General features: G+C 32.4%; 1 protein-coding gene across 1 annotated transcript in view; it reads left to right on the top strand.

The window, feature by feature from the left end:
• The window catches only part of TFPI (tissue factor pathway inhibitor), an 87247-nt gene extending 77013 nt beyond the window's left edge, over positions 1 to 10234 (top strand). The window contains exons 7-8 of the mRNA XM_079134585.1: positions 6627 to 6806; positions 7851 to 10234. Of these exons, the coding sequence (XP_078990711.1) occupies positions 6627 to 6806; positions 7851 to 7957 (287 nt within the window). The 3' untranslated portion in view covers positions 7958 to 10234. The remainder of the gene's footprint in view (positions 1 to 6626; positions 6807 to 7850) is intronic.
• The last annotated feature ends 2452 nt before the right edge of the window (positions 10235 to 12686 follow it).

Genomic DNA, 12686 nt, shown 5'->3' with positions numbered 1-12686 from the left:
ACTGTCCTTCTCTGTGTATTCTGTTCATCAGCTAGCCTGGAGTTGGCATCATATCTGAAACAACTAGAAATAATTCAACCTTTGTGGTCTCACTTTCTTAGCTCGTGTTCCTCTGTATCTCCTCTGCTTATTAAAATCCCATTCTTCTTTGAAAGTCAATCAAAGAACTAAATGGACATTAATTTTCACATTTTACTAAAATCTTAGAGTTTTGATTTTGCATATCGCAAAGTTTTTCTAATATATTTAGGACATACTTGTCCTAGAAAAAATATATTCAAAATTGTTCGATAATTTATCATTTAAGTATTGCTTTCTCTCTTTATGGTTTGTTTAGAAACATCCCCGAGCAATGATGACTTTGCAAAGTCTGTTCATGGACTAGGCAGTGTCTAGGCAAAGAAATCCACCCCAGCAATTTTCTACTCAATTCTCTTTTTCATTTTTCATCTGCAGAGGCTTTCCTGTCTGGGCAAGATTTCTTACAGTCTATGCCCTATGACCTTTAATTTCAAATTCCCTGGTATCTTCTACATTTCACCCTCAATTAAGTGGCCCAGGACACAAAGAAAACAAAAATAAACCCTAAAGTGATTGTTTTCTCAATTCTTGCCCTCCTTTCAGCTTGGTGTGGATGTCAGTTCCTGTCAGTTTAACACCACTAGCCTAATGAATGGTGATAAGTGCTTTTCTTTAGCACAGAGAGAATGGCAGGTTTAGTACTCATTCCTACTCAGATTTCTACAGATCGCCAGCCTTTCATTTATGATCTTGAGACACTGGACTCCCTCTAAGGCCTTATTTTTATTATGTAACTTGACCAATGTAATTTCAGACTCTCGAAAAAAGAAAAAGAGAGAAGAACAAAAATTGGCCATGTTCACATTATAGACAAACAGTTGCTGTCAATATTTAGAATATTTAATTTTATTCTTTCTTTTACTGTTTTTAAATTAAACTCATCATGAAGTAAAAGATGAGATGATGTTGCTGGAGGAGCTCCAGCAATATAAAGTAAATCTATTTTGAATTAAGATAAATTAATTTATTTTACAGAATTTTAACCTGGTGAACTTCAAAGATCATTACAGGTTAAAACTCTAATGATCAGCAGGGCATGATGGTGGAGGCCTGTAATCCCAGCATCTTGGGAGGCTGAGGAAGGAGGATTGCAGGTTCAAAGCCAGTCTCAGCAAAAGTGAGGAGCTAAGTAACTCTGTGAGACCTTATCTCTAAATAAAATACAAAAAAAATAGGACTGGGGATGTGGCTTAGTGGTTGATTGCCCCTGAATTCAATTCCCAGTACCCACCCCCCAAAAAGTATACTAATGACCATCTTTCCTACTGAAGGTACACCCTCTCAGTTTTATGCCCCATGGAAAATACAACATTTTCCATTCTTATATACGTGTAATTTTATAAGTATATGTGTGTGTGCGTGTGTGTGCTTCCTGCATTAATACAAATTATAAATCATTTTATCATTTCTAGGGTGCATATTTTTCAACATTTTAACATGACTGTAATTATGATGAAGCTTAGAATAGATCATGTATTGTAGTGTGATTAATTTTTTCTTCATTTGTAACTTGTAAATAAAATAATGCATCTTAAATTCAATGTCATCTTAGATCCTGGGTAAGTGATACTTTGTCAAACATTGGAGAACTGTAAACAATTCCTTGTTCTATGTAGTACCTTCTATTTTTGTTGGTGTGGGGAGGAAAAAAAAGTTATGCAAAGTAGATAAAGGCATAGCAGTGAGATTTTTGTTTCATTAAAAAATGTTCAGGTGCTTTTGAACATCATTATAGACATAAAAATTTTTATAAAATTTTAGTGGAAATTTTAGCAACACTTGCCAAATTATAAGTTGAATGTTGGTTGCTTTTGTACTATTGCACTTCTAGAAAGATATCCTCCAATAGCATCTGAATCAGTACACAAAGACATTCATGAGCCATTGTCTGAAACTGAAAATAAAAGATTAATGGAAATAATCTATTTATCCATGAGAAATGGATTGACTAAATAAACGTCAATTCATTCATGATGAAATACCATGCATATATTAAAAATAATGAGATTATAACCATATAAAATGTGTAAATATATCCACAAAATATTGTCAAGTACAGAAATAAGATGTACAGTAGTATATTGATACAGTTTTGCATATGCAGATATTTTGGAGAAAGATGTTTACCCAAACATTGAGTATGGTTGAGGGGCAAGGATCAAATTATGAAGATCTTTTGTTTTACATTTATTCTACCTTTATATTATTTTAAATTTTAAAAAGGCAATTTATAATATTTTTTTAATTTTCTTTTTCTTTACTGAAAAATTATAGGAGAAAAATCATAAAGGAATGATAATTCCTTAAAAATGAAAACTTAATGAGCATGCAAAACAGAAAACAATAATTAAGACACCACAGTAAACATTCAGAGTGAGTATAAGATTTAATGTTTACTGTATAAAATTCAAAGCAAATTGACATAAACCACTTAACCTCTAAAACTAAATCTGATGCACCAGCTTACACTTTAGCTGACATACTAGATCGCTGTCATTCCTGACAGGAAAAATATACGGAGAGAATCTGAATTCTGAAACCTATCAAAACCCTCTAAATAGAAGTTATTAAATTTATTGATAAAGATAGGATCCAGAAAGAATACATTTGGTTACTAAATTCTCTTTTGAAAATGAACAATAGCCAGGTTAATGGCTTCATATTGTACCTTAAGTTTCTGTGAAAAATTATAATCTAGATCAAAGAAATCACTTTATGCCATTACTTCAAATCTTTTATATTTTCTTTCACTGTATATGTAAAAGTCTGGGTTTTGAATAGGTAAGTGCCTATCTATATCTAGAATACATTTGTTAATTGAAAATAGTCAAGCTTATTTCCTCTTAGTGTGCAAAAAAATTAATTTCTTTACCTTTGGAGGTTTAACTAAATGCTATTAAAGGACCAAAAAATCCTGAGACTAGGAGATCCTTAAGAAACTATCTGCTTCCTTGTTTTAATCCTACTGTGATTTATTCCATAGTAACCCAATGATAGTCTTACTGGTTACAGTTAAAATGATCTTAAATGAACTACTTTACATTTCAGTAAATGTAATTTACTGAATTATGTAAATTACATTTCGTAATTCATGTTCTGAAGAGTATTTTCCTTCTAAAAACTCCCAAATTGATAATTGTATTGCACTTTTAAAAACTTCTAAAACTTAACAATATCCTTAGTGATTAATTTCAAATCCTAAACCACTATGGAAATATTCTTATGTCTAGTCTTAGAATCCTAGATCCTAAGGTTAAGTTGTTAACTTAGTCAAAGACATGTTGTGTTTGATGATCTATGTAGCCAGGGATGGAAATCAGAGCAAGTGCCTTTGGGAGGTCCTTGGGTTGGTCATGGCTAGCACCCTCTGAGAGAAGCAATGCACATCTGCCCACAGATCTAACAGATCCCAGGCTGTTAGAGGCAGCATGCTGGACACTTTCAGCATCAGAAGTCACAAAAAGTATCAGGTAGAGTCAATCTGGTGCCTTGGATAATTTAACTGATAGGGAAACTTTCTCTGCTTTTATCTATACTGTCAATTGTTTGTTCTCAAACCACACACCTGCCTTCCCACTGCCCTGTGCTGCATATGGTAAATCGTTTCTCTCTGACTTCTGAGTAGGTTTGGTCATTACTAGACATTGTTGGATTGCTGAATGGTCAAAGGAAAACAGAAGTTATGGTAAATGTCCCCACTACACTTGTAGCATGTCCCCCATGGATTAAGCTCTGCTGAAACAATCTCTTATAGTTCTAGTTTTCACCTAGGGTTCCAGGATCTTGGTCTCTGATAACAGTCTCCTTATGCAGTACTACCTTACAGGTCCATAGGCCCATATGTATCAAGCTAGCTTGCTTAGAAAGCTGCTTTGATTTTTATTTCAAGGCCAGAATTATTATATACTGTTGTATTAGGGGGTAAGAAGGAGTTGTTTGCTCTTTGTCACCAGAAAACTCTCTTTATCCTGAAATAAGGGACTTTAGGGAAGGTATTGCTACTAAGACATAATAAACATTTGTTAAGAAGCACATTCTTAGCAAATTTATAAGTACATTCACAAGTACACCTGCAAATTACTGTGGGCTGGTACATCTTATGTACACAATGCTAAAGTGAAACTGATGTATAAATTGTATTATTTTGTCATACAAATAGAATTAAGCCTTCTGAGTGCTTGCTGAAAAAAAAATGAGAATAGCATTTTCCTGTGTTTATCTAATTGTGGAAATTGCTTATACTCTTTTTGCTTTCTTTCTGAACATAGGTGATGGCTTGGATGCTAGGTTTTGATAACCATTTTATATTTCTATGCTGTGGAAATTTGATAATCCACAGGGAACTCACTGGAATAGGTTATACAATAGCTAGACCTGATTACAACATACCTCTCCTAGATTGATAGAATTCTCTCATGTAAATCATCTGAGTGACAGGACATGTCAATATTTCATAGAAAGTTTAGAACACATTCTCACCAAATGCACCTTAACTTTGACTTAAGATGGCAAATGCTCTGTCCAATAATAAAAAGTAGCAGATATTTAGGATGAATAAGTCTATACTACATGATTTTGAACAATGTTTTAATTCTATTGATCCTAGAAGTTTCTCTAAAAGCAGTGTTTGTTTATTTGGTATTTACTCAAAAGAATGAAAATCAACATACTATAGAGATACACATATACAGGGAATTTATAGCAGTTTATAGCAGTGAATTTCACAGTAGTCAAGTTATGGAATCAGCCTAAGTGTCTGTCAACAAATGAGTGGGTAAAGAAAATGTGGCATATGTACACAAAGGAGTTTTATTCAGCTATAAAGAAGAATGAATTTATGTCATTTTTAGGAAAATGGATGGAACTAGAGAGCATCATGTTAAGTGAAATAAGCCATATTTGGAAAGTCAAGAGTTATTATGTTTTCTCTCACTTGTGGATGCTTGAGAGAAAAAGAGGGAAAAAGGGATCTCATGAAACTAGAAAGGGAGACTAGCAGGGTACAGAAAATGGGTCAGGGGAAGAAGGGAGGACAAGGGGGTTACTGGGATATAAACTGATTGAATTAATTATGTTATGTGCATGCACAAATATATCACCATCTGTTTAATTGTGCACCATAAAAATAAATAAATAAAAGCAGTATTTATATATCTAGTCAAAGACCTGAATCTAAACAAAGCTCTTAACTGGATTATAGCTCTTGAGTTTTACTCAAAAATATCACCTTTTTAAAATATTTTTTCATGTATTCTTCCCATAGTATTTGCTCATTCACATATGTTCCAAAGTTTTTTTTTTCTATTCCACAAGTTATTATATCAAAACACTCTAATCTCTCCTAAATATGTAGAAAGTAAAAGATGGCAAAAATGTATTTATTGAATTAAGAGTTTTTGCTTACTTTGCTCCATTTGACTTCTTTGCTTTTAAATTTGTTCATTTGCCCAAAGACTGCTTCTTATTTTAAGCACAATCTATGTATCTTTGTTAGTTCCTAGATCCTCAAAGTTCTATTTTCTGACATTAGACATTTAGCAAATCTTTATCTACTTGTGCTGTATCACATCTGGCAAAGGTACTAATGTTTTCTAACATTGATTCACCACCACTCAGCGACTTACCTATGTATTGGCCGATTGACATCCAGCAGTTTAGCTAGTCTACTGTAGAGTGCCAGTTTCCAATTACTGACAGACATGCCCAAAGAAGCTATTAAGTTGAAACCAATTCTCTTCTTTGCTTTACAGAAATTAATAGGATTTTATTATTATTATTAATATATCCTATTGCATTTTTTCTTCTTTTTTAAAAAATCAGTTCCAATGACAGACCAATCTGTCTGCCTGGTCCAAACCAATGTTGTATTTTACTAGCTTAAGCAATGCTGCTTCCTTTTCAAATACATTTAGCTCATTTAGAACCAACACTTCCATTCATCAGAAAAATGTATTACTGAGATAAACATCTCTTCTGGGCTCCTTCCTCAAAATGTAAAATGTACTACACCCGAATGCCTGCACTTGAAATTGTGATTGCTTTACCATGGTCAGAATGCTTTTAATTAAGAGAAAAAATCTCTTTTCCAGCTTCGGTGCTTGAGTCACATAATGAATGAGGTGAATGAGACTTTGCTCATCAGAATTTTTTCTGAGTTGAATATCCATGACCAAAGTATATGTAAATGTTGATAGTTTTATATTTGAACATATATGTATAACTATACATATACTTAACAAATTGTTATAAGGTAAGTTGTTAAATAGTGGTTGTTTGGGTCATGCACAGCTAGTTTGACCATGAAGAGTCGTCATACATTTGCCTTAAGCAAATGTGTCTGTTCATTGGAAAAAGATCTCAGTATTGGGGATGCCTGCCATTGTTTAGGCATTTGGAGCAACTTGAAATCATGAATTTTATTGATGTATTACTTTTTTCATTAAGATTACTATTTTATATAGACATGCCACAAAACTAACTTTTAAACCACATGTAATATTCACTATTACAAACAAATGCTTACCATGTTTTCTTAATATTTTTAGAATTTCATGGCCCCTCATGGTGTCTCACCCCAGCAGACAGAGGACTGTGTCAAGCCAGTGAAAAGAGATTCTATTATAATTCAGTCATTGGGAAATGCCGCCCATTTAAGTATAGCGGATGTGGTGGAAATGAAAATAATTTTACTTCTAAAAGAGCATGTGTTAGGTCATGTATAAAAGGTAAGAAAATATTCTTCCCATTAATTCTTCCCAATTGTATTTAGAATAGCAATTGTATTGAAATTATAAATGAATTTTAATCTATAAAATATGAAATTAGTTGCCCTTATTATACAAAACAAATTATAATGATTTCGTTAATATTCTCTTTCAACTAGATTTAGATTACATCACATGTAATAACTATAATTCCTCTTAATGTGTCATCATAGAAAAATAATTGATTTAAGACAAATTCAATATTTTATTCTTTAGCTTCTTAAATACTAAGAATTTCTTTTTAAATAATTATTACCAAAATTCATTTAAGCTTTCTTGAAATGTACAAAATTTTAATTTATATACTATTTTTTTCTGAATATAAAATGATATTTATAATGGAGTAGAAACTATGAAAAGGTAAATAAGAATCATCTGTAATTCCACCAACCATTTACAGCCACAATTCTACTCTGATACATAAATTGAACATGGATTTCTAAGTAAAGAAAAACATGCTTATCCATCTTTGCTAACTCTTATATATGCAAAATGACTTTCTTTTAAGTCAATCACCTTTGTTTTTTCAGTACTGGAAACTGAACTCTGAGTACTCTACAACTGAGCTACATTCTGAGATTTTTAAATTTTTCTTTTTTTTAATGGGTAAGGGAAGAATGGAGGAAGGATGGATTGTGTAGAGAGAAATGAGAGGTGGGGAGGGGGCCCGGGAAAGGAAAGACAATGAAATGAGAGAAACATCTTTACCCTATGTACATGTCTGATTACACAAACAGTGGGACTCTACTTCATGTACAACCAGAGAAACGAAAGTTGTACCCCATTTGTGTACGATGAATCAAAAAACAATTAAAAAAATTTTTTTGAGACAGGGTTTCACTAAGTCGCCCAGGCTGGTCAAAAAAAATTGCAATCCTCCTTCCTCAGAAGTTGCTAGCTAAACCAATCACATTTTTAGGCTCAACATTAGAAGATATTTGAGAGGTTTTAGATCAAATGTTTTGTTCCTTATCATTCATAAATATGTTGTTTTTCCTCTTGCAGGTTTCATCCAAAGGATATCAAAAGAAGGACTAATTAAAACAAAAAGAAAAAGAAAAAAGCAGACAGTAAAAATAGTATATGAAGAAATTTTTATTAAGAAGATATAAATTACTATGAGAGCATTAATTCTACTGTTTTATACAAAGCATTTCATTATGACTTCTGTTTTTTCCTTTGCTAACGTATTTTTAATGAACATGTTCATTAAGTAATTTTCTAGTCTTATACCTACTATTAATCCATTTGTATCAGAGTTCCTCTTCTAATCTGGTTAAATTGCTTATTCTAGGTACAATTTATTAGCTAGCTAATGTGAATTTATTCTATAACTTAAGCCCTAACTATTCCTCGTTTAACTACAAATTATACCACTAATCACATTAACTCGGTTTTTTTTTTTTTTTTTTCCAATTTGGGGATCATCTATTTGAAAATACGCTTGCACTTATTTGTTACAATCATGTATGAGATGATATCTTTTATAATCTATGACCAGATTCAGAAAAGCAGTTTTGAAAGAACAAGCAACCTTTGGGTTTCACATCTAAAATGATTTAAAAACACCTGATTCTAATAAAGATCACTCAACTGAACATTTAGAAATCACCAGTAATAATACAATTCTGTCCTGCGCTTCCGTCACTTGGCATGTTTTATTCACCTTTTGTAGCTATCAATACCTCCATCAATATTGAGCCAAGCTGTCTTTAAACAAAGAACAGTCAACTGCATAATGTGCCTGCCTGATTTCAGTTGGTTTGAAATTTCTTTTGTCTATGATCCACTCTATCAGTGAAATGGTTGAATAATTGTGTATTAAATATACTTCATAAGAAAAAAACTTTATGGAAAAGGAAAGTTTTAATGGCCAACAAAAGTAATTTTTGTATGTACTTGCTAATTTTATAATTTGATAAACTTTTCTCTCACTCAAAATAGCAAAAATTGAAACCGGTATTTAGTCATTAGGCTCTTTATACACTGCAACCAGTAACTCATGCTCGAAAAAGGCTATTTTTGTGACAGAGAAATTATTGGCAAGGAAGAACATCCCAGCTCTATTCACTCAGGGTTTTAAGTAACATTTCTGTGGAATTATATCCCCTATCCTATATCTAAACTTATATCTTTCCCACTGTAATGAGCTAACTCCCTTTGGCAGCTCAAAAGCCTCCTGGACCTTTTATAACCTTCACGTGAAGCTTCACCTGTAAACTCGAGGCTGTCATCTAGAAATAACAAACCACTTTGTCCATTTGGTTTCATTACTTTCCCTGAGCAATTGAATTATAATTCTCTCTCTTCCTTCACACTGAAAGTTCTAATTCAATTTAGAGTTTCATTTTTCCTCATATACTAAACCACAAATCCTCTCTAAATCACTTCTTTCCTTTCCCATCAAGTTCATCCAACCTCCAGTCTTTTTACTCTCTACTCTATCCTATATCATCCATACTGAGTTAATTTCTCAGAAATTTAGTATATTTCTCTACCACTCCACATCTTAACCCCCACAACCCCCACCTCCACAATTTAATTTTGATATATATTTTTGGATTTACCTAATGATACTTTCTTTCATAACTACTATAATTTAGTTAAGAGTATTCACTGTTCACTGAATATATCTTTAATCACTCAGCTTATTTATGCTGATTTTGTATTTAAAAATATGGTATCTTCCAGGATCCTCATCTGAAGTCAGGGCTCAGCTGATGCCAGCTTCAGAGTTGCTGTACTTCAAGATAGAATGTGAAAAGTTCTGATATCCAATGACAAACCATTTTCATCCTGTGGTACAGAATACCAACACAAAATAATGTCAACTTATTCAGTTTAAGGAATTTTATATCATAATTTTGAATGTTTGATACATAAATAATTGCCATAAACTGGGTCTTTGCTATAGAGGTTGAAACTTCAGGAAATCAAAATCCCTTGTGAAACATGCTCTGCTGTCATCTGTTCCTGGATAGCAATAGTTAAATAAGAGAGGTGTCCTTAGGTCAAGTGGCTGCCAGGGACATATGAACACCATTTTGGTGATTTAAATTATCCTTTTTTACAGCAATAATTCAGTATTTCATTACTTAATCAAGAAAGCATACACTGAAATAGGTTACAGTGTTTAATGCATGTGAATATTGTTTTTACTATATTTTAAATAAGAATTCCCAACATGATATTGTCTTCTTTTATTTTGCATTTTATTATTAAATGCATATATAACTGTGAATTTTATACAGAATTACACTATACAGCATATATGTGCATTATCCTACTTTGTTTATTCTCTGTAGTCAAAATTAAGTGGTCATGCTGAAAACTGTTAAAATGATTTTATTTTTTACATTGTAAGAAGTAAAATTTATGATACTGAACAATTAACTTGACTGTTGTGAAATTTTATTATTTAAAAAATATTTGGTGGTTTTTGGGTTTTTTATTTTGTCTTCTGATGCTGGGAACTGAATTTAGTGTGCTTTATCACAATGACACAAAGTCCTAAAACAAAATGAAACAAAAAATTGTTGCCACAGTTCCATTCTGCTTTTACTTCCTTAAATTGCAATTACCTAATAATCTCCATTTAATTACATCCATATATTATGATTTCTTACTCATCATAGAAATACTATGTATTATGGAGGAAGGAAGGACTGTATAGAGGGAAAAGAGGGGTGGGAGGGGTGGGGGGAGGGAAAAAATAACAGAATGAATCAAACAACATTACTCTATGCAAATTTATGATTACACAAATGGTATGCCTTTACTCCATGTACAAACAGAGAAACAACATGTACCCCATTTGTTTACAATAAAAAAAAGAAATACTATGTATTAATATTATACCTTAATAATCTCTATATATTCTGTTTACTACATTTATAGTACATCAATCATTTCATATATAATCATATAAATGTAAATAAATATATTTAATTACATATATTATTGTATATTATATAAATGGCTTCTAATCTCCATGCCCAAAGAAAGACGAAAATGACCCAAAATTTGTTATTTGGAAGGTTTATTGATTCTTTCATGAGCTGTTCCTGCTCTACCTTGCCTATGAGAAATGAGTGAATGTACTTGGATTTTCCAAGCCTTGGTTGTCAGTGCTTGCCTATGGACTGTAATGTAGACACACCATGATTGGCTTCCTGCCTTCTGCTGTGCAGGACAGGACAACCTTGCTCTTGTCAGCCCCTCAGGTCCAGGCTTTGGATTAACTCACACCACATGACTAGCGTCTTGGCTACAATTATCCAGAGTTTTTTTACAGGACAGATTTAGACAGTAGTGGTGCATGATAATTTATTTTTCAAGAGGGGAGATGGAGAATGTGAGAGGGAGATGCAGATAGAGACCGAAGGGAGAAAGGTGGGAGAGAGAAAAGCATTTTAATACTATGATTTGATATGATATAACAAGTAAATAGAACATTAGGATAAGGAATATGGTTGTTTTTGGTAGTTTTTTCCAAGATGAAAAAGATTTGAATCATAAACTGCAAAGACCAGAGGTATTTAACTTCAGAATGGGGTAAATTTTGTGCCTTTTAGTAAGTAAGTCTTCAAAAAACTCAGTTTATCTTCATCTCTGGACTCTGTAGAACAACATTTTTTACATTTATTTTCTAATCTCACAGGATTTTAAGTTGTCTTCCAATATTTAAGGCTCACGTTTGCTCAGGATCATATTGTAGAAAAGTCAGGATTCTCTCACCTAAAAATGTTAAATGAATTCCTGACATAATGCTCATTGACAGTAGTGTCTATGGCCACATCGGCACAATCCACATTGAGAGAAATATGATTTACTACTTGGCCATAATCTATTCCCAGGTATCTCTTTGGTATAAATTATTTCTGAAACTTATGATTTGATTGACAGGCTAGGACTAGTGTGAGGTGGATTAGATAAGTGCCCAGACACAAAATTTAAGGAGACCTAAAAAAAGAGACCTTATTAATCAATACTTGTTTATTATTTATCCTTACTTTGACCTTGGTGGCATAATATTTTAAATGGGTTTAATTTGCTTTGATCTTACATTTGTTTGTTTGTTTATAATTTGGGTTTTGTTCCTTTTATTGCTTTTTCTTCACTCTCTTCCCTATTAATAGTCACATTTTCCTGTTCCCTCTTCCTCTCTTTCTTTGGTTTATTATTTGTAGTTATTCTTTTTGTTCCTCCATCTTTATAACTATCATCTTCTACTTCTCATCTCCTCCTCTATTTACTTTTTAAAATTTCAAACTTCTTCTTGTCTTCCTACCTTGTTTTCTCTTCACTTGAGGAACTGCAATACTGATACCAAAACCAGACAAAGATATATGAAGGAAAGAAAACTATAGACCAATAAGCCTGATGAGCATAAATGTACAAATTCTTAATAAAAAATTAACAAACCACATTTAAAAACACATCAAGCTTATAATATACCATTATCAAGTGGGCTTCATCACAGGAATGTAAGTTTTGTTCATCATATGCAAATCAATAAATGTAATTTAAAACATAAATAGAATCAAGAATGAGAATCATATGATCATCCCAACAGATACAGAAAAGGCCTTTATTGAAATCCAGGGCCCATTCATGTTAAAAACTCTGGAGAATGTAGTGATAGAAGGAATTTATCTCAACATTATAAAGGTTAGATATGACAAACCCGAAGCTAACATCATATTAATCGAAGAAAAACTGAAAGCATTTCCTCTAAAATCGTGAACAAGACAAGGATGTCCACTCTCCACTCCTATTCAACACAGTCCTTGAAAGTCTATCCAGAGCAATCAGGAAAGAGAAGGAAACTAAACATTTCTG

Source organism: Sciurus vulgaris (assembly GCF_902686455.1).
Source record: "Sciurus vulgaris genome assembly, chromosome: 3".
Lineage (NCBI taxonomy): Eukaryota > Metazoa > Chordata > Mammalia > Rodentia > Sciuridae > Sciurus > Sciurus vulgaris.
The sequence above is the reverse complement of the archived record's forward strand: the minus strand, read 5'-3'. Positions and strand labels throughout refer to the sequence as shown.